The sequence below is a fragment of the Phascolarctos cinereus genome, unplaced genomic scaffold (genome assembly GCF_003287225.1).
Source record: "Phascolarctos cinereus isolate Bilbo 61053 unplaced genomic scaffold, phaCin_HiC Scaffold_2;HRSCAF=192, whole genome shotgun sequence".
In the NCBI taxonomy this organism is placed as follows: Eukaryota; Metazoa; Chordata; class Mammalia; order Diprotodontia; family Phascolarctidae; genus Phascolarctos; species Phascolarctos cinereus.
In genome coordinates, this window is record NW_027555625.1 from 49,758,757 (window position 1) to 49,782,683 (window position 23,927).

At 38.6% G+C, this 23,927-nt stretch overlaps 1 protein-coding gene across 1 annotated transcript in view; it reads right to left on the bottom strand.

The window, feature by feature from the left end:
* The window catches only part of SPIRE2 (spire type actin nucleation factor 2), a 61,205-nt gene that overhangs the window by 35,430 nt on the left and 1,848 nt on the right, over positions 1 to 23,927 (bottom strand). The window contains exon 2 of the mRNA XM_020989107.2: positions 1,241 to 1,284. Coding sequence (XP_020844766.1) covers positions 1,241 to 1,284 — 44 coding nt within the window. The remainder of the gene's footprint in view (positions 1 to 1,240; positions 1,285 to 23,927) is intronic.

The following is a 23,927-nucleotide window of genomic DNA, read 5'->3' on the forward strand; positions in this document are numbered from 1 at the left end:
ATTAGATTTATGATAATCAATCAATAAGTATTTATTATTTGTGCCTACTATGTGCTAGGCAACATGGCTTATTGGATAGAGAACTGGCTATAGTTTCACACTTGAGGACTTAGAGGTCCTCGAGGCTGCAGGTTCCCCACCCCTGGGCTACAGGTTCAAGTCTTAGCTCTGACACATTTACAGTGACTGCTAATTATTTAACATCTCAGTGCTCCAGGAAATTTAAGATTCTAAACCACAGAGGCATGCCTGTAATCTTTGTTACTAGGAGAGGCTGAAAATGAAAGACTGAAGGATCTCTGGAGCTCCAGAGTTCTGAGCTGCAGTGGGTTAGACAAATGGAGCTTCTGAACTAAGTGCAGTCCCACTATGGAGAGTCCCCAAAGGCAGGGAGAGCCACCAGGGGGACAAATTGTCCCATTCAGAAATGGAGCAGGCCAAAGCTTCTGCCTGATTCATAGGAGCCACTCATATACTGAGCAAACTAGGGAGATCTAGTCTCCAAAAAAGAAAAAGAAAAAAAAATGCAAAGAAAGTGCTGATTTTCATTGGTAGAGGAAATTCCAAGAGTCCATGAAATCTCAGTTTGGATTTCACAACTCCACCCAAAAATCCATCCACCTACCTCCCAGGATGGTTGTGAGGATCAAGTGAGTTAATTATTGTAAAACTCTTAGCTCAGTGCCTGGCACATAGTAAGCTCTATATAAATACTAATTATGATGATCATTATCACAAAGACAAATATATGAAGAGTCTCTTCCCTTGAGGAATTTACTTGCTTTTATTCCATTAAGGGAAACATCATATACACATACAAATTTATAGAAAATAAATAAAAGGTAAGTTGGGGTAGGGGAAAAAGGCCTCGTATAGGTAGTGAGCATTTGTGCTGACCCTTGAAGGAAGTTGGGAATTCTAAGAGGCAGAGGTTAAGAAGTCTATTCTAGACAGAGAGAAGAGCACATATGAAGGGACCAAATGGGGAGATGGTGTATTGAAGGCTAGTTTTGCTGGACAAGAATGTGTGTGAAGGAGGATGATGTGGAAATGTCTTGGCATGGCCCCATCCCTTTCTACAATTCAGGATCTTGCTAGATAATATTCACCCCGATTTTACAAGACCCAGTCAATATCCAACTGTTGCTTAGGAGGCAGGAATCATCTAGATGACTATTATGGGCCACTAAGAACTCCATGACTCTCTGGTCCTGTATTTTTTGAGTGATAAAGTACATACCTGGGCTTCTGTGTTGGCTGGTGGTGCTACCATGGTTGAGGAGTCTGCAAGAAGAGAAAGAGACTGTTAAGTCACTGCTAAGTAGGCCAAGGGTTTTTAATTTTAAATGCAAGTTTTATTCCATCTACCTCCTTCAAGTATACCTTTTTTTTTTATGGAATACTGAAACATAGATTACAACATCTTGAATAGGCAAGAGAAGAACTGGACAATTTTACTGTAATACTTTAAACATTTGTGATTTTTGTCAATGTGGGTAGTCCCTATGCTGATGCAGATTGCAACCCCTCCTCAACTTTAGTAGAGTGCCTTTGAGAGTTGCTGTGACCAAAACAAATGCATCAGCCAGTAGCCAATCTGGCCTGATCATGAGATTTAGTGGGAGGCTCCAAGAGCTTCACTGATTTGCCAAAGCTCACAAAGGCAGTAGTGGAACTGGGATTCAACAATCTAGGTCCTCCAATGCTAAATCTAGTGTGATTTCTCTCTGAATTTAGCCAGATTAGGCTTCAGATGAGATGGACAGAGTACATCACTGGGTCTATACTCAAAGCCTTTGCTTTTTGATAAAACCTGCCCAAACTCGTGCTTTACTGGCATAACTTGTAAGAACCTGAGGTCACCTTCTTGTCTTGATGAAGCATCGGAGTGGGGCTTTATGGAAGTCCAGCCTATTAAATAATTGATCTATCAATCAATCTAATCAATAAGAATTTATTGGGCTCCTACTATAGGACGGACATTATGCTAGGTGATGTGTATATAAAGACCAAACCAAAAGAAACCTATTATCAATGAGTTTATATCCTAATAGAGGAGACAACTATGCACATTTATAATTGGCCAATGAGCCCAGCCCTTATTAGCATGAACAGAGTGCTTGGCTGACTCGTTTCCCACCTTGGAGCTTGTACAGATATTCTTTAAATTGGTTCTAGTCTTCTAGCTGCTGTATGAAGAGAAGCCTCTTGATTGGCCACAACTTGTGGTACAATCAGAAGGTACTAGTTGACCAGAACTGTCTTGGTTTGATGTCTTCCTGTTGGTGGCATTCAGGTAAGAGAAGAGGGGCAAAGCTGTAAGGGGAAAGGGAGTTTTTAAATCTTCCCCACCCATGAGTATGGGCCTCAGTTCTTTGCTTTGGTGTTTGTTCTTTTATTTTAGGTTAAGGAGATTAGAGGAGGTATGGGGGTGAAGCCAGGCTGGGTTTTGTACCCATTCAAGCATTGATGCCCCAAGTACTTAAGAATGGCCTTTAGAACTCAACACAGTCAGTTGAGTAGCATTTATTAAATGCCTACTATATGCCAGGCACTATAGTAAAAGCTAGAGATACAAAAAAGGCCCAAACCCAAACAGATCACAGTTCCTGCTCTCAAGGAGCTCATAATCTAATGAGGGAGACAACATGTCAACCGCTATATACAAAGATTATATATATATATATATATATATATATGTATGTATGTATGTATGCATGTATGTATATATAAAGAGAGACAGAGAGACAAAGACAGAGGGAAGGTACTAGGATTAAGGACTGGGAAAAGCCTCTTGCAGAAGGTAGGACTGGGACTTATACAGAACAGATGTCCCATTTGGATGTGAACTTGGTAGGACCAATGCTATGAAAAACTGAGTTAACCACTCTTACCAGAGACCAAGGAAGTATATAGGAGAGTGCACCCCTCCAGTTGTTGGGGAAAATGTACTTCTGTTCTTGCTATATCTTCAAAACAAATATTCTTTTGTAAAAGTGAAACAATGTTAATTGATTATACGGGATTAAGGAGTTAAGCAGTACTAGGTAATTGGAGGAACATGTCAGAATGGGAGCTTGAACTGATAGCATTAGAGAAATGCCCCCTTGTCTCTCAAGGGTATTCTTAGGTCCTTGAGATGTAATCAGCCTTGTTCTAGGAGAGTAAGGCTAGAGTACTTGCTATATACAAAGTGCATGCTAGGTAACCTTGGAAGCAGGAGATAAAAGATCAGGGGCTGGACATATAGATCTGCTAGTCATCTGCAAAGAAATGATAATTAAATCCATGGGAGCTGATAAAGTCACCGAATAAGAGGATATAGAGAAAGAAGAGGGATCCAGGTCACAGCCTTGGGGGACAGCCACAATTACAAGGCATGAGGTGGATGAGGCTTCCATGGAAAGATCAGTTCATTTAATAGAACAGCTGCAGAAGATCCAGAAACCATATATCCTCAACATCAAGAATGCCTTCTTGCCTGCCATCTTGGGGAGAGAGGCAGGGAAAGGGGGGGGGAGAAAATTTAAAATTCAAAAGCTTATGGAAGTGATTGTTGAAAACTAAAAATAAATTTTTTTAAAATGCCTTCAAAGCCTGTTTACAAGATGCTCCCAAGAAGTTTGACTTTGATTTCCCCATTTTACAAACAAGGAAATGGAGGTTTAAAGAACTGAGGATCTTAAAGAGTCAATACTATTCATAAGGTCTAGAGTTTAGGGGTGCAGGGACCTCAAGATCACGACATGTGGGTCCTGCCTGAAAGAATTTGACCCAAGCCTTCTTTCAGCCAAAGACAAAGTTTACTAAAGATCTGCCATATTGGCCATACTTTTAAGGAATCTGAGAGTCTATGAGCTCTTGGCTGGATTATAAGAATCTGAGCAGTGGCTAGATTTTAAGAATCTAAATATTTTAGTGGATACAAGATGGACTTTATATACAGAAAAACTGGGAGAGATCTAGGAGTGGCCAAGTAGTCTGAGGGGACTATGAAGTAATAGAATACCAGGGACCTGGGGCCAAGGGACAGTGAAGCCTAGATAGGATTAAGGGTGGGAAGTTGCCACAGGGAGGTAAGACAATGGAGGGCTAAGATTATGGCCTCAGGGGAACGCCAGAGATTTGGCCTTGTGGGAAAGTCCAGGATTTTTCCTTTTTGGGGTCTAGATCCTATCCTCCTCACTATAACTAGGACCAGAATATAGATTTTCCCACTCTAGGATTTCAGGCTTAGTAAAGACTTGATGCCTCTAGCTTAGAAAAAGATAGACCGGTGCTGGGTGACCAGATTTTCTTGGTGCTAAAACTGGCCAAAGTTGTGGTATTTGTTTATTTTCTGCTTTAGTCCAATGGTATCTCAGGAGCTAATTTTCCTGAGATACAAAGTTAGAATTGTACCAGATTCACTATTGCCAAGAGAACCTGCTAATTTTGTAAAGGTTTACAAAGCATTATCAAGAACCAAAAGTGTTCTAAGGATAAAAATCAACATTGTACTGATACACCAAGTATTAGAAGATGAGGACCCAGAACATCATGTTAATTTGACTTAGAGCTCATGATTTTAGATGGCAAAAAAGAAAACAGATGATAAACTATAGATTTGTTAGAAAAAAGTATCTGAAAGACAAAAAACATGTTATCAATTGTATCTGGTCTTACTTAGCAAAATCCATAATGTCACAACACATAACACACACTAGCTGTGTGACCCTGGGCAAGTCACTTAATCCCATTTGCCTAGCAAAAAGCAAAAAAAAAAAATCCATAATGTCCATAGAAAAGTTCCTGGTAGAGAGGAGGAAGGGAATGGGAGCTTAAATATTTGTTTTATTGAAAATGATTCCTAGCAAAGCTCAGTGGTAAAATATAGGTGTGGCTTTCTTTATACAATAGATGCATTCCTGGAAAGAAAAAGAGTGTATGAATAATACTTTGTTAAGTAAATATTTTAAACATGCAAGAGGAGGTTGCTATTTAAAGAAACCTTGAGGAGAATTATTTAAATTGAATAACCTTTCTCTGACTTATCTTTTCTACTGTTAGAGGATTTTTCACAGACCTGGCTTCCTCCTAGCAGTGGACATTGGACCCAGTAGAGAAATAGCAAGCCCTGCCTTCCTGGAACATGAAGGGATATACATATGCGGGATAACCCATGGTCATATTTCCATATAGCCAAGGAAGCTCCCAAGAGAATAATTGAATGATGAAGTTTATTTCATTCAGCTTTAAAATAAAAAAAAATAGCTATTACCAAGAAAACACAGTCAAGGCTAAAGAGCAAGGGCCTGGGAGTTAGGAGACCTGAGTTGTAGGCTCACCTTTGACACTAGCTAGCTGTATAACCTTGGATAAGTCACTCAATCTCTCTATATTTCTGGCTCCTAAATTGTTAATGAATAAAAAGAGAAAGAAATACCTAGCCTGTTTACCTTAAAAGATTAGCTAGTGCTAGTCAGTGGCAAAACCAGATCTAAAATCATCAGATCTTTGGCATTTTGTCTAGAGCTCTGGGCTACCTTCAGACTATGGCTTGGATCAGTGCCTCCATTCATCAGGATAGGGAAGTCTCAACATAGGAACTCCTGGTGCATAAACTCCTTCTACTTATGTCAAATGGCAACTCTATTTGTGATTTATGTCTTGGAGAGTTGCCTGGGGGCATGGAGAGGTTAAATAACTTCCCTTGGTCATACAGTTAGTATATGGAAGAAGGAGGACCAGAATCTATGTCTTTCTGACCACAGGCCCAGTCCCCTATCTACTACACTATGTTTCTTCTAACCATACAGAATTAACATACCTTTAAGAGCAGACTAGTTACATAGATACTTACTATACCCAATGAAGAGCCTTCCTTTGAAGAACTCAGAGCACTTTGATGCACTTATGATGTAAATATTGTATATTGTATATTATCTGTATTGGTATATTATCACCCTACTAGACTGTAAGCTCCCCGAGAGGAGGAATCTTGTGTTATCTAAACTTTACAGCTCTCTTAATAGCTAGCACAGAGCTCTGAGTACTGTAGGTACCTAATCAATATTTGTTATAATGTGTAAATCATATTTTATTTACTCATAAGCCCTCTCTGGAGGGAGATCAGAGTTTATGTAGCAGGAAGCTCATATAGACAGATGGCAAGGGACTTTATCATGGTCTGTTAATGCAGTGATGAGGCAAGGTAAATTCATTTCCCACCAAGCACTTGCTCATTATTCCATCAGTAGAGAGAGACCTTTTACTGAAGTGAGATGTATCACAATTAAAAGAAAATGGAAGAAAACCCCCAAATATCTGGGAATTTGCCTCGCTAGAAATATGTGTCCGATATCAAAATTCAACTGAAACTACTATCTTCAAAGTTACCAACAATCTCTTAGTTGCCAAATCTTTTCTCAATCCTCAACCTTCTTGACATCTCTGCAGCCTTTGATACTGTTGATCACCCTTTTCTCTTTAATTCTGTCTTCTCTCTAGGTTTTAGTAATACTGTTCTCTCCTGATTTTCCTCCCACCCATCTGACTGCTCCCTCTCAGTCTTCTTTGTAGGACCTTCATCCAAGTCATGCCTAATAACTTTGGGTATCCCTGCAGGCTCTATTCTGGATCCTCTTCTCTCTATATATTATTTTATATTCCATATAATATTACATATTCTCTCTCTCTACACACACACACACACACACACACACACATATGTTTCACTTGGTGATCTCATCAGCTCCCATGGATTCAATTATCCTCTCTATGCAGATGATTCTCAGACCTATATCTATTTGTCCAGTTCAAACTTCTTTCCTGATCTCTAGTCTCCCATTTCCAACTGTCTTTTTTGGACATCTCAACAAATTCAAAATTATTCTCATTTTATTTCCCCTCTTTGAAACTTCCCTTTTAATGTCAAGGGTCCCACCATTTTCTCTGTTACCCATGCCCACAGCTTAGGAGTCATCCTTCTACCTGCTCAGGTGGCATGCACTAACCCCATATAGCCATTTGTTTGTTCTCTCTACTTTCTGAACATCTCTTGTACATGACTCCTTGGTGTAGGCTCTCATCACCTCATTCCTAGACCACTATAGACAACTGCCTTAAATATGGAATGCTCCCTATTTCAGTCCATCCTCCAGTCATTTATCAAAGTGATCTTCCTAAAGCACAGGTCTGACCATCTCACACACACACACACACACACACACACACACACACACACACACACTCTGCCCTCACTCAGTAAACTCCACTGTTACCTGTAGGATCAAATGTAAAATACTCTGATTTTTTTAAAGCTTTAAAATTTATTTTAAACTTAAATACAAAATAAGGAAAGAAAAAAATGGCCTGTGTTTGATTTTTTAAATTGCTTTCTACTTTTGCAGTTTTCTTATGTCTTACTCCACTTCTCATTAACATTGTTCTTCATTCCATCTTTGCTCCACTCCACGCATTTTCACTGAGTATTGCCTATAATCTGTAATTCTCCCTCTCTTCACTTCCACCTCTTGGCTCCCTTGACTTTAAGTCCCAGTTAAAATCCTACTTTCTGCAAAAAGTCTTTGCTGGTCACTCTTAATTCTAGTGCCTTCCCTATGAGATTACCTCCAATTTACCCTGTATATATTTTGTATATATGTAATTGGGTTTTTCATTTAAAATTTATTTTATTTTTAATTTATGGAAAACAAACATTTCCATAACATAGAATCATTAAAAAAAAATGATTGCACATGAAACCGCAAATCTACTATGTATAACTTGCTATTCCATTTAAATATACAACAGTTATCATGTAAATTTCTTTATTCTTTTTCTTTTTTTCCCTCCCTTCCCCACCGTAGAGATGACCACCATTAGACACAAATAGGTATATATATGCAAAATTATCATATATATAATTCCATTTATCAGTTCTGTCTCTGGATGCAGATAGCATCTTTCTTTATATGTCCTTTATGGTTAATTTGGGTATTTATATCAGTCAAAATAACTTATTCACTCAAAGTTGTCCTTAAAACAATATTACCATTATCATATACAGTGTTCTCTTGGTTCTGCTCATTTCTCTCATCATTATTTTGTGCAAGTCTTTCCATGTTTTTCTAAGATCACAGTATTCCATCACAATCATATACCACTACTTCAGCCATTCCCCAATTAATGGGCATCCCTGAAATTTCTAGTTCTTTGCCACCACAAAGAGAGCTGCTATAAATATTTTAGAACATATAGGTTCTTTTCCTTTTTCCCTAATCATCTTTTCTTTTTGTACATACATAATTATTTGCACATTGTCTCCCCCATTCTGAGAGCATTTAGTGTTTTTACCTTTCTTTGTATCCCCACTGCTTAGCACAGTGCCTAGCATATAGTAAGTGCTTAATAACCCACTGACTGTTTAGTATTAGACAAACCTATAGAAAATTAAAAGCAAGGAAAAGATTATTTAACAAATATACTTGGAATAAGCACAGTAACATAATGTTTGATAAACCCAAAGATCTCACCTTTCAGTCAAGAACTCACTATGTGACCAAAACTGCTGGGAAAATTGGAAAGTAGTCTGGTAGAAACTAGCCATCTTATACTATACCATACATACACTTATATATGACCAATATAAGGTCAAAATGGGTATGTGATGTAGACATAAAGGGTTATATCATAAGCAAATTAGTGGAATATGGAAGATATCACTTGTCACATCTATAGACAGAAGAGTTTCGTGACCAGAGAGGTTCATAAGAAGTAAAAAGTATAATTTTGATTATACAAAATTAAAAAGGTTTTGCACAAACTAAACTAAAACAGTCAAAATTGGATGAAAAGCAGGAAAGGGAGGGATCTTTACAGTAAATTTCTCTGATATGTATATGTATTTCATATATATATGTGTGTGTATATACGTATATATATATATGTGTGCATGTATATATGAAACGAGCCAAATCTGTAAGAATAACAACCATTACCCAATTGATAAAGGATCAAAGGATATGAACAAGCAGTTATCAGATCTTCAATAGTCACATGAAAAATGCTCTGAGTCATTAATAATTAGAGAAATGCAAATTAAAACAACTTTGAGGTACTACTTCATACTTATCAGATTGGCTAAGATGACCGAAAAGGAAATTGACAAATGCTGGAGGACATGTAGAAAAATAGGAATGCTAATGTACTGTTGGTAGAGCTGTGACAAGCATTCTTGGGAGCAATTCGGAACTATGCCCCAAAAGCTATAAAACTGTATACACCCTTTAATCCAGCAATACCACTACTAGGTCTATATTGCAAAGAGATAAAAGGAAAAGGACCCATGTGTACAAAAATATTTATAGTAGTTCTTTTTGTTGCGGCAAAGAATCAGAAACTGAGGGATCCTCATCATTTGGGGAACAGCTGAGCAAGTTAAGGTATATTGAATACATTGGAATACTATTGTGCTATAAGAAATGATGAAGTGGATGGTTTCAGAAAAACCTGGGAAGATCGTATGAAATGATACAAAGTGAAGTGAGTAGAACCAGGAGAATTTACATAGTAACAACAAAATTGTAAAGATGATCAACTATGAAAGACTTAGATCAGAGTTATTGATTGATATAATGATCCACCACAATCCTAAAAGCCTCATGATGAAAAAGGCTGTCCACCTCTAGATGAGAGAAGTGATGAACTCAAAGTGCAGATTGAAGCATATAGTTTGTTCTCTCTTTTTTTTTTTTTAAAAGAAACAATTTTTTTGGAGGGGGGCTAGGCAATGGGGTTAAGTGACTTGCCCAGGGTCACACAGCTAGTAAGTATTATGTGTCTGAGATAGGGTTTGAACTCAGGTCCTCCTGAATCCAGGGCCTTTGCTCTATCTACTGTGCCACCTAGCTGCCCCGTTCTCTTTCTTTCTTTTTCCTGTTTTTTTAACTTTTTTTTTTTGGAACATGGCTAATGTGGAAATATGTTTTGCATGATTTCATATGTGTAATGGGTATTGTATTTCTTGCCTTCTCAATGACTGCAGGAGGAGGGAAAAGACAGCTGGAACTGAAAATAAAATACAATTGAATTTTTAGAGACCTGAATGCACTTAGGAAAATTAGTTGGCAGTTTGAGGGGAAATGGCTTCAGAGTCATATTTCATACCACATACCTAAGTGAATTTCAGCTAGATGACAAATGAGGGGACAGACTAGCCCAAGGAACTGATGAGGTCTAGGAGAAGTGCCTGAAAAGTATTGACACTTTATGCACTGAAATAAAATAATTTAGAAGTGTTATAAAACAAGTTTAGTTGTACTGATGTTCAAAATTAAGTCCATAGTAAGGGATAGGAAGTTGACCTGTGATGTCCTTAGTGCAGGGAATTCCTAAGTGAGCAAGTGCCTTTTACCAGTGCAGGTTAGTACCTTTTTTGCAGCTGAGAATCCTCAGAGCTGCCTGGAACCTTGAGAATGTAAGTGAATTTTCCTGACAGATAAACTGTGTGTATTAGAGACTGGTCTTGAACCCAGGTCTTCCTGGCTTTCAGGCTAGCTCTTTATTCACTAAGCCAAAAGAAGAGAAAAGAAAACAGAAAGCAGTTTCTGCTCCTTTCACTTAATGGGGGCTGGGAAACTTAAAACAATCCTATGTTACTGTAGTTAAAGATAAAAGCCTTTCACTTGCAAGAGAGAAATACTTGGAGGGACTTCTTTCAAGGCGGGGATTCCCAGAGCAGCTCACAGACAAAGCATTTCCCCTGGATAATAAATAAAAGCGTTAGTGTACATAGAGGGAAAACTAACTCAGCCAGCAGAAATAGCTTCTGCCCAGGATTTGCAGCTGCCAAAACTGAGAGACAGCACAGATCACTCACTTCAAAAGACCAGACAGGACTGCCTAATTAAGCATTGTGGTAGAGAAGAAAAACCCCTGGATCAGCACCAAAAGATCTGGGTTGTGGTCTTGGTTCTGTAACTAACTTGCTAGGCAACCTTGGACAGATCACCTACTTTCTCTGGACCTCAGTTTTTTTCATCCATAAAATGGAGATATCTGGTCTATCTGCCTCATAGAGTTGTTAAGATCAAATAAAGTAATGGATATGAAAATACTTCATAAAGAATAGTGTAATATACAAAAGTAAGATATTATTATAGGGGTAGAGTCATCAGGGCTACCTAGTATTCTCAGAGATTCTCGAATGATTTAGAGTTAGAAGGGACCTTAGGGTTATCCAGTTTGATTCATCCAACTGCAGGGCTTTATGTTAGATACTGAAAATACAAGGACCTTCTTTTCCCCTCTCCTTCTTCTTAAAAAAAAATATGCCCTGCCCTCTGGCAGCTTACTTTCTACTGGAAAGAAGCAACACAGAATACAAATTAATAAAAACAAAATAGGTTAAAAAAAGCACAAATAACTAAGGGGATAGCAAAGGCTTCATGGAGGAGATGGCACCTGAGTATAGTAAACAGTGTGATATGGCAATCAGAAAGGGGGGTAGGGTGGTGAGTAGAAAGAGTCCTAGACTTTGAGAGAAAGGATCTGGGTTCAAATCCAGTTCTACTTTTTACTGCATGTGTGACCTTGGATATGTCTGAGCCTCAATGTTCTCATCTCAAAAACTGACTGTAAAAAACAAGTCCTTAAAAAATACAATTGGCTAAATGGAAAAAAAAAGTACACTGAAGAAAACAAGTCTTTAAAAAATATAGTTGGCCAAATGGAAAAAAAGTACACTGAGGAAATCAACTCCTTAAAAAGAAGAATTGGCCAAATGGAAAAGGAGGCACAAAAATTCACTGAAGAGAACTCCTTAAAAAGTAAAATGGGTCAAATGGAAAAGGAGGTACAAAATCCAATAGAAGGAAATAATTTGTTAAAAATGAGAATTGGGCAAGTGGAAGTTAATGAATCTATGAGACAGCGAGAATCAGTCAAACAGAAACAAATGAATGAAAAAATAGAAGACAATGTAGAATACCTACTTGGCAAAACAACTGACCTGGAAAACAGATCCAGGAGAGACAATTTAAAAATTATTGGTCTACCTGAAAATCATGATGACAAAAATAGCCTGGACAGCATCTTTCAGGAAATCATCAAGGAAAACTGCCCTGAGGTCCTAGAACCAGAAGGTAAAATAGAATTCACCAATCAATCACTTCCTGAAAGAGATCCCAAATTGAAAATGCCAAGGCATATTGTAGACAAATTCCAAAATTATCAGGTCAAAGAGAAACAATTTAAATATCATGGAACCCCAGTCAGGTTTATGCAGGACCTTGCAGCTTTTGCATTAAAAGATCAGAAGGTATGGAATATGATATCCCATAAGGCAAAGGAGCTTGGATTACAACCAAGGATCAACTACCCAGAAAAACTGAGCATAATCTTTCAGGGGAGGAGATGGGCATTCGATGAAATGGGGGACTTCCAAACCTTCCTGATGAAAAGACCAGAGCTCAACAGAAAATTTGATCTTCAAATACAAAACAAGAGAGGCATTTTTTAAGTAAACAAGACAGAAAAAAACAACGTGTTACTAATAAGGACAAACTTGTTTACATCCCTACAAGGAAAGATGACATTTGTAACTCTTGAGAATTGTATCCTTATTACAATGTTTAAAACGGGTATACATAGACAAAGGGCATGGGTATAAGTTTACTTTGATGTGATGAGAAAAAATAATTAAGAGGTGAAAAGGGATTGTTCTGGGAGAAGAGGAAAGGAGGAGACAGACAAAGGTAAATTAAAAACCTATTTCAGTAGAGGGAAAGAAGGGAGGGAGATGAGCAGTTTGAACCTTACTCTCATCAGATTTAGCTCAAAGAGGGAATAATATGATCAGTTAGGTATAGAAATCTAACTTACCCTATAGGCCTAGTAGGAGGGGAAAGGGGAAAGAAAAGAAAGGGGTGGATAGAAGGGAGGGAAGAAGGAGCAAGGGTAAAGGGGAAGAAAAGGGAGGAGACTGATAGAAAAGAGGCCAGACTGAGAGAGGTGGTGGTTAAAAGCAAAACTAGTGAGGAGGGAGGGAAAGGGAGAAAGGAGAGAGAAAAGCACAAACAGAGGGGAAAATAGGATGGAGAGAAAGACACAGATAGTAATCATAACTGTGTGTGTGTAGGGGATGAATTCTTGTAAAATAGAAGCAGATAAAGTGCATTAAGAACCATAATCCTACAATATGTTGTTTAAAAACCTGGAACTGGATGCTGAGTGAAATGAGCAGAACCAGAACATTGTACACAGTAACACTGAAAGACTTAGCTCTTCCCAGCAATGCAAGGATCTTAGACAACTCCAAAAGACTCAAGATGGAAAATGCTATCCACATCCGGAGAAAGAACTCTGGAGTCGGAATGCAGATGGAAGCCTACTATTTTGCTCTCCTTTTCTTTTGTTGTTTTGTTTTGTTTCTTCTTTCTGTTCCTCCCATTAGTTCTAATTCTTTTTTACATCCTGACTAATATGAAAATATGTTTAATATGAACGCATAAATAGAGCCTATATCAGGATGCATGCCATCTTAGGGAGGGAGGAGGAGAGGAAGGAGAGAAAATTTAAAACTCAAAATCTTATGGAAGTGAATGTCGAAAACTAAAAATAAATAAATTAATTATTTAAAGTAAATAAATAAATAAAAGAGGAATAAGCGGCCTCAAGAGGTCAAAGAGTTCCTTCATTGTTATTCTTCAAGCAAAGACTGGATGAACACTTGTCAAGGAAATTATAGAGGCATTCTTGTTCAGGCCCAAGTGGGACTAGATGACCCCTGCAGTCTCTTCCATCTATGAGATTCTATCATGCCCAGGGAAGGGAAAAAAAACTTATCCAAGGTCATTCAAGTAGTAAGCTACCAAACTGGGATTCAAAACCATGTCCTCTGACCTCAAATGCAGTGTGCTTTTTTTCAGTGGCTTTGTTCCCACCAGTCTGTGGGATACCCTTGACAATGACCCCTCTATACCATATGGTTTGGGAAACTTCAAAGAAGTAAGCAGGTGTGCAGAGTCTCGCGTGCTATCTGTACAGTGGGAGAAGCTGCTTTCCACCTACCCTTGCCTAAAGGCATCCTTCCACATCTTTAGCAGTAGGTCACAGCTGCATGATGAGCCTACACCTAGGAGTTCTTTCTCATAGTCTCAGCCCATTGAGAGGTGGCAAAGACCAAAGGGCGAAGTTCTTTCACAGAATGAATGTATCACAAGGACAATGAATGATTCTTCAGGATGGGTGAGTGGAGGAAATGATATGGTGGCAGAGGAAGGGAGTAGAATTCCTGTAATGAGCTCAGACTGTTTCCAGAAAAAGGTATGCATTCTGTCTCAGTAGGAATGATCATCATTTGCAGAAAAAATGCTGTTTTATTTCCCCTAAGCTACACACTATTTCTTTAATAGTGCTTTCTTTTTTTCCAAATTTTTCTCCCTCTCTCCCTTCCCTACTTCTGCCACCCCAAGATGGCAAGCAATCTGATATAGGCTATACATAACCACACACTATTTCTGTCTTCCTGATACAAGTACAATCCACAGATAGACAAAGTCAGCAATAGTGAAAAATCCATGCTGAGTGAAGACTGTTCCAGGACCACGTAGAAAATCCTCTGCTTGACAATGAAAGCTCTCCAGAACCTAGCTCCCTCCTGCCTTCCCAGTCCCCCTCCACATATTCTATGATCCAAGGACACTCACCTTTCTCTTCCTTAAACATGATGCTTTATTGTCCAGTTCTGCCTTTGCACTGGTTGATCTCCATGCCTGGAATTACTTACTCCTCCTTACCTCCTTCATTTGGCTTCCATAGCTTCCTGCAAAACTCAGTTCAAATCCCAGCTTCTTTCTATAGGACACCTTTCCCAGTTCCCCTCCACTGCTAGGACCTTCTCTCTCCAATATTATCTTCCATCCTCTCTGTACAATATATCTATCTCTGTACAATGTATACATAGTTATTTGTATGTTGTCTTCTTCATTTGAATGTGAGCTCCCTGAGGTCAGGAACAATATTCCCCCACCCCTTTCTTTGTAACCCCAATGCTTAACACAGTATCTGGCACTTAAATACTTATTGACTGACTGATTGAAAAGAACTGGAGTGACTTGTGTTAGATAGAGGAAGGGTCTCTAAACCCCCAAAGCAAGGAACCCACAACCAGAAACGCTGTGTATTTCAAAATAACTTGGGGGTGATATTTGCAATAGCAATGGCATAAAGTGCATATTTATCTGACTGACTTTAGGCAAATGACTCCTCATTTCTGAGCCTCAGTTTCCTCATCTGTAAAACAAGGAAGCTGGACCAGATGATACCTTTTAGCTTTAAATCCTATGGTATAATGGAACACAATATTTGCATTCCTAAACTCTCTTCCCACACTATATAAGGCCCCAAAGATTCATTCCTTTGGGTTAAGGCATTGTCCCTGGTCAGAATGCTAACACCCCTAGCCACTATTAGGCATTAGCATGCTCCTATGAATTATTTTCCCATTCTATCCAAGACAGCTGAGAGCAGACCACTGTATGAACGGGGCACAGAACGAGTAATATTTTCTAGGGGAGAAAATGTAAAAAAATGGTCCAGTATAGAGAGTGCAAAAGTAGTCCCTGGTAAGCCAACAACAACTTGAGGAACTTGGTACATCAGCGAGAGGAGAACACCCTGTCCCCTAGATACAAAAAAAAAAGAAGGGTGTCAGCAAAATTGAAGGTGGAAGGCACTTCAGATAAATTTTGCCAAGTTCACTGGCCTGCTTGCAGCCAGCCTAGAGCAGTCTATTTCAAACCATGTGGCCAAACTTAGGAGAAGTTTCTAGAGGTCTGAAACAGTAGCCAGGACAGTATAGACTTCTGTGGGTATTGAAGAAAAGCAAATTCGATTGACCTAAACAGAACCCGTGGCCTTATCTGACAAGGATCACTCAAGCCAACTTTGAAGGGAAGTTCAAAAGAGTCCTTAAGCCTATTAAAGTCTTACTGGTCCATAAAACTCTTAATGATTTCACCCACATTTAATCTATTCCACCCTTTCCTTCTTTAAGGCATCGCTAGGTTAAGATAACACAAGCACATATCTAGAGCCAGTTTCAACCAGGGGTTGACCTAGTGAATAGCTTCCTGGGAGACAGGAAGACTCAGTTTTGAATCCCATCCCTAGCTTTTATTAACCCACTGCCCAATTTCTCTTCAGTCCAGCCTGATTTTGTCTAGATTTTAGGCACAAGTTAATTTACATGGCTAATTAAAGTGATGGCATTTCCAATCACCATTTCTTTCTGCAGAGGGCCTCAACTTTGCCTGGAGGCTAAATCAGCTCTGAAGTCATAATGAGTTAATGATCAGAGACAGAAACCCTAATGTTTTCATGCTTTTGATACCATGTCAACTCTCTGTGTCTCATAACAGCATATTTGCTTAAATGGGGCATGTCCCAGGAGAGGATCAACCAGTTCTGAGAGTTTGTAGGAAGTATTTCCACTTACAGCTACTGTAAGAGAGATGACTTCCACCACCCCAAATATTCTCTGACATCCTCATCCTTCTCTGATATTGAGTTGAAAGATCACTGGACCCCCTTGATCTTGACATCTGCCTACACATTCTCTGAGAGAGAATGAAGGAGGGTGGGTGGGAATTCATTCTTTTAATAGGCAAATCTCTACCCTATAGGCAGCACTCTAAAAGCAATATCAACGGCACATTTTTTCTGGAAAAAAAAAAACCCTGACTCTTGGCTAGAGCACAATGAATATCTAATCAGTTATAGTATTGGAAATGAACTCTGCATAGGCTAGGGACCCTGATGACCTAAGAATGCTAGTGAAGTATGGCATTGGCTCCAATGGGAGGGTTCCCGTTTCTCTACAACTCCAGGACATACAAAACCCATAGGCATCAGTTAGTCACCAGGGTTCCCATATTAAAATTTAGGGAAAATAAATGTATTGACATGTCTTTATGCTATATCAAAACATAACTAATCTACTTTAACTTCTTTGGGCCTCAGTTTCATCACTTATAAAATAAAAGAGGTGCACTACCTTTCAGGTCTAGAACAAGGATCCTCTGATACTTTAGTCCAGCAGACACAGTAAAGAACTTGGGGGTGGTGACGTGGAGAAAGCCCTGAATCTGGAGTCAAAGAACCTAGATTTGAACCCTGTCTCTGCTCATGTGACCTTGGACAAATTTCTTCTCTTCTTCATTTCCTCATTTGTAAAGTGAAGGGTTAGACTAGTTGACCCCTATAAAAAGATCCTGCCAATCCAAGCTGATGAGCTAAGGGTTTGAGATGATCACTGTTTTAAAGACTCCTCATGCCAAACTTGGTATTCTGATAAGAATTAGAAGCTCTCACAACTGTTTACTTGCAGAAAATGTGTTTGTTGAATGGACTGATCACAGTAACTGCTCAGAGGAGAGAATGCCTGGAATACTATCAGTTTTCATATTCACACACCCACAGCATACACAAACATACCTCTATCCACATGAGTGGACAACCTACAATGCCAACACCCACATGCATACTCACCCAACATACACACGTGAATACGTATTCACCTCCACCTCCACCCCTCCAACTCATTATATAGTCCCCCTGCCCTAAAGTCCCTGGGAAGCAGTTCTCTGAATAGAAATATTCAATGTTGGGTAACAACATTTCTAATTTTTAAGAACACTTGTAGTAAGATGCTTAGCAACAGACCAGCTTTCTAGCTATGTTTCTTTCTCAGTACTTGATATATTCTCTTCCCCAAACTTCCTCTCACTGATTCAGACCACAATTTTTGTTCAAATAGCATTTTTTTACAAGCAAAACTTACTCAATTTCCCCAATGATTTTTTGGGTTAATTTAAGGTCTGTTTAGGGAAAGGCAAAATGGTTCAGATGAAAAAACACTGTGCCATTAATTCACTTTATAACTAGAGGCAAGTCACTTAACTTCTCTGGGGCTCGGTTTCTTCATTTTCAACATAAAAGGTTTGAATAAGATAACTTGCCCCAAATCATCTTTGGATGTCATCCAAGCCTTTCACAGTTTCTTGGTGCAGTCTACATCATATCCTACCTCATAACTGGGTTGGGTTGATTTGGTCTGTTTGTCTTAGTTATTGGTCAAGGATCCAGTTGAGAATCTTCTGTGGTCCCTTTTTGTGAACCTTCTCCCCATTGAGCCATGTGGCTAGGGGAGTTATTAAATAACTTGTTATCTGACCTTATACCCTACAAACTAGGCATTTAAACCCTCCCCCCAGTGAAGATTTCTCACGGGATATGTACCAATGATGCCTCCCCTATCAGACTCTGAGTTCCTTTGAGAGTAGATACTCTCTTTTGCTTTTTTTGGGGAGGAGGATTCCCACTAATTAGCACAGTGTCTGGCACATAGTGGCACAGTGGACAGACCACTGAGCCTGGATTTGGGAAGACTCATCTTTCTGAGTTCAAATCTGGCCTCAGAAACTTACTAGCTGTGTGACCCTGGTCACTTAACCCTGTTAGCCTCAGTTCCTCATCTGTAAAGTAAGCTGGAGAAAGAAATGGCAAACTGCTCCAGGATCTTTGCTAAGAAAACTCCAAATCGGGTCATGAAGAGTTGGACACAACTGAACAACGGGCACATAGTGGGTGCTTAATAAATGATTTTGACTGGATGAGGCCAAGCTGTTTTCTCTTTCATTAGGTTTGCTTAGTTTCATTCCTTTCTGGCCTCATAACTGTGTAATACTGATGGGGTGTAAACAATAGCAAATAGCTCAGAGCTACGAGGAGACCTAAGTGAGAAGGCAGCTGGTAAACGATGAGACAGAGCTGTCTGCCCAGGGCACTTATGCTTTGGCAGGAAGTCAGGAAGCTACAGACAAGAGCACACCACCTGAGGGCAGGGACTCTGTCAGAAGCATATGCTCAGAACAGAAGTATTCTAGTTGTCAAAGGGAGATTGAAATGGGGGGGAGGGATAACCATTTATGTAATGGAAGAAATTGTTTCCCAACATGTTATTTCCTGTCCTCAGAATTCCTGAGCTTGTCCCAATCATTTCATCCTCCTAATACATACTCATCTGTGCATTCACCTGAAACAAAGTGCTATAAAAAGCAAGCTAAGCAGACACAGTCTCTACCCTTTTCAGTATGGGCTGCCAATTAAGACTACCATAGCAAATGTTGTGGGAGGGCATTAGTTATACAGCATGAGTGTCATGCCTGTTCACTGGGACCCTCTGAAAAATCTACAGGACCTGGAAGGCAGACTCTAAGAAGTCCAAGAGAGGGTCCTTAGGGCTCCAGACATGACTGCAATTTCTGGGGTAGGGAGCCTGATACTGAGGTGTCAGGAATGCAAGAACTAGATGAGACTGCTGCTGTCAGGATTTGGTGACTCCACGGCGCAAAAGAGAATTATAAACCAACTCTTGGTGGCCTTTAATAATTATAATGGACAATTATTATTATTATTATGTGTAACACTGGTATGTTCAAAAAAGGATGAGCTACCATACTATTGCTGCTTATAGAAACACAAAGATAGAGGGCATGTATGTGAGCTATAGAGCAGGAGTTGGCAAGCTACAGGTAGGAGATAGTGGGAGAGCCAAATCCAGCCTGTTACCTGTTTTTGTACAGCCCCTTCAGCTAGGAATGGTTTTTATATTTTTTCATGTTGCCTGGGACACCAAGAGATTGACTTGCTAATAGTCACCCAACTGGTGTGTGTCAGAGACAACACTTGAACCCAGTTCCTAGGTCAATTCTCCATTCTCCATGACATTCTCTCTGTGTGTATATACATACAGACATCTTCCCCTATGATTTCAGAGAGAAAGATATATAGATTATGTAGATACACACAAACCCCAATACTTCTTCAAAGTCCTATGAGATTCCAGCCTTCCACAGTAGCAATGGCCAGAAAAACTGACCATGCTAAGACCAAGGTGGTGATGAACCTATACGAACTTAGCTAGGATGACCCATGGATAAGATTAACATAGTCCATTGTAAGGGGAGGGAGAAGAGAGAGGAGGTGGAGGGTGAAATCAAATGGACACTATGGCTTAGAGGAAGTTAATAAATTGAATTTTTACATTGGATAGGCTTTAATTTTTATAACATTAGGTTGTAAAATGCAGATGAATCATTTTGTGGAAATGGATGGGGGTGTGTGGGGGAAAATCACCACTTTACTATTAGGAAAGGCATATAAGGATAAAATAGAACTGGAGAAATTAGGGTCCTTTGGTACCACATCACACCTATCAGATTGGCCAACATGACAAAACAGGAAAATGATAAATGTTGGAGAGGATGTGGGAAAACTGGAACACTAATGCATTGTTGGTGGAGTTGTGAAATGGATCCAACCATTTTGGAGAACAATTTGGAACTATGCCCAAAGGGCTACAAAAATGTGCATACCCTTTGATCCAGCAATAGCACTTCTAGGGCTATATCCCAAAGAGATCAAACAAATGGGAAAAGGACCCACATGTACAAAAATATACATAGCAGCTCTTTTTGTGGTGGCAAAGAATTGGAAATTGAGAGGATGCCCATCCATTGGGGAATGGATGAGCAAGTTGTGGTATATGAATGTAATGGAATACTATTGTGCTATAAGAAATGATGAACAGGCTGACTTCAGAAAAACCTGGGAAGACTTATATGGTCTGATGCTGAGTGAAGTGAGCAGAACCAAGAGGACTTTGTACACAATAACAGCCACGTTATGCAATGACTAAGATTGTTAAACTGAATCTTTCTTAGCATTATGAGGATCTATGACATTTCTGGAGGCCTAGGGATGGATAATGCTGTTCACATCCAAAGAAAGAACTATGGAAGTCAAATCGCTCTCACTTATTTTTACCTTCTGTTGAGTTTTGTTTCCTCTTTCTGATTGTTCCTCGTATTGGTTTTAATTTTTACTTACAACTCCACTAATGTGAAAATATGTTTAATGGGTATGTACATGTAAAGCCTATATCAGATTGTACGGCCTCTTGGGGAGGGTGGGGGGGAGGAAAAGGGAGAAAAATTTTCAACTCAAAAGCATATGGAAAAAATAAAAAAAATTTTAAAAAGTGAAAAAAAAGTATTAATAACAACAAAAAAAGAAATTAGGGTCCTTTGCCTACAGGTAATTAAAGGGTACATAGGCAAAAGAAGTATAATGAAATGAAAGGTTTAGAGTTGTGTGTAAAACATCAGAAAAAGGAATTGTAATTAAGTTAGTGTTAGCAGAGTAGAAAAGAGAGGCAGGAAATGAGAAGAGAGAAGAAATAGCCAGGAGACAGTACCATATATATGAGAGGAGGGTTGAATAGTCCAATGTTATCTGTCAGTACTCAAACCTGGCCTACCCAAGGTTTTCCAGTGCCTGGGGAACACAATCCAGAAACCTCATAATGAATAATGCAGGACAGAAATGCTGCAAGTCTCTGTGAGTTTTTTTTCTTTCTTTTCTTTTTCTTCCTTTTTTTTTTCTCAGCAGAGAATTAGCCAGAACCTTATACATTGGGAGCTGAGTTCTCTGGAAACCTTAATATGACCAAAGATAACATCAGAAAATTCAGGCACATGTTAATTGACCAGCTGGCATTTAAATAAAAAGCCAACTTTACCTCTGCATTGTGACTGGGAAGACTGCTAACTTTAATTCTGCAATGAGCCAATTTGGAGATCATACAGTATTTAAGAAAAAAAAAAAGGACACCTGTTAACTTTGGTTGCCTCTGTTGATTTTGTTTTAAAAAAAAATTCCATCTCTTAACATGGGGTTCTAGTATAGGGACCCCTCAAATATCCTCAAGATGCTAGCAATGGTTCAGTTTCCCCATTTTAACAGAAGATTTATTTGAAATTTTGTGGGAGATTCTTAAATAAAGGGCATTTTTAATCTATTAAATTTACTCACTGGGAAAAAAAAGGGATTACCACTAGTAGGATGTGGGGTTATCTCCTGAGTTTAGTTAAATTACTTTTTTGTTAACAAAAAATTACTGTAGAAATTTACACAATGCCTTTTAAATCCAGATTGGAAATTTCTTCATGAGTGAAAGATTAGTATGTATACATTTAACAGCTTGAGAAAAAAAATCAAGGCCTAGGGGTGGGAAAGGTGGGGGAGAGAAACCATGATAACCCTAAAGTAAAGCAAAAAATAAGGATTAAGATAAATGAATGGAATGGAATATTATTGCAACATAAGATATTATGAAAGGAATAATCTCAGAGAAACCTAGGAAGACTTATGAACTGATCTAGAGCAAGGTGAGCAGAACTAGGAGAATAATTTACAGTTTAACATTCTTAGTCATTGCATAACATGGCTGCTATTGTATACAAAGTCCTCTTGGTTCTGCTCACTTCACTCAGCATCAGACCATATAAGTCTTCCCAGGTTTTTCTGAAGTCAGCCTGTTCATCATTTCTTATAGCACAATAGTATTCCATTACATTCATATACCACAACTTGCTCATCCATTCCCCAATGGATGGGCATCCTCTCAATTTCCAATTCTTTGCCACCACAAAAAGAGCTGCTATGTATATTTTTGTACATGTGGGTCCTTTTCCCATTTGTTTGATCTCTTTGGGATATAGCCCTAGAAGTGCTATTGCTGGATCAAAGGGTATGCACATTTTTGTAGCCCTTTGAGCATAGTTCCAAATTGTTAGGAGAATAATTTACATAATAATAACAACTATAAAGGCAAACAGCTTTGAAAGATTTGAGAACTCTGATCAACTGAATAATCAACCATGATTCCAGAGAATTGATGATGCTTTTTGCTACTCCCTACTCACAAAAAGGAGATAGAATCAAAATGCAGAATGAAACACACTTTTGGGACATGGACAATGTGGGAATTTGTTTTGCTTAGCTAAGCCAAGTTGTTACAAGAGTTTTTTTTTCTTTAAATAATAATGTTGGAGAGAGAAAAATGAATGCTTGTTATTTAAAACTAAAATGAAATTTAAAGGATGGCTCATTGTTTATGGTAGAAATATGGAATATATTTAGGATTTTTTTTAATTTAAAAAAACCCAAACAATTGCTCTAATGTTTCAACTGACTCATAAAGTTTTCAAGATAAAGAAAAAGTTGGGAGGTTTTTTGTTTTTGTTTTTTTTAGTTTTTAACCTCACACTCCTATGCAAGATATATTTGTAATGAATGATCAGATAGAAAGTGAATTTGTCTTCCCTCAGCTGGGAGTGGCCCATAGTTACTTCCTACAAAGTTCAAAGTTCAGATTCACTTTTATTACATTTGAGTCTTGAACCCCAAACTATATTTCAAGTCAGCTTCTACTCAGGGAACCAACCTTTGGTGCTTTGCTTTCAATGTTCTGAACTAGTTGTTTTTTTCCAAATAGATGCAAAGAGGGAACCAATAAATTTCTAAGGGAGAAGAATGGCCAAAATTGGAACATTACCAATTCTTAGTGTAATAGGGTAGGTGTTTTAAAGGGTCTTGATGACATATACTTAGCTTAAAGCACCAGCAACTTAAACACTTCTGGAGAACAACTGTCATTCTCTGTATCTGTGGTCCAAAACTAGATAGCTCAGGGAAAGGGAAAGGATCCTTTTTTCCCCATGGTCAGATTTATTTTATATGGAAGTCATGACAGCTTCAGATAAAAGGCACAGATATTACTATTTAACCTCTTATATGAATTTTCTGGCCACTATAGATCTGGGGCTATTTCCTTAAAATTGCCTCAAGGTATCTACCAGGTCTTATCTAGGTCACTTGTGCTCACTAACAATATATGGGATTTTGCTTAACATTTCATTAGACAAGTCCCATCATCAAAAGATGATTGATCTCTGTGTGTCTCTGTATGTATGTATACACATATGTAGGTATATATGGATATGTGTGTATATTTGTGTGTATATGTATATATGCACATA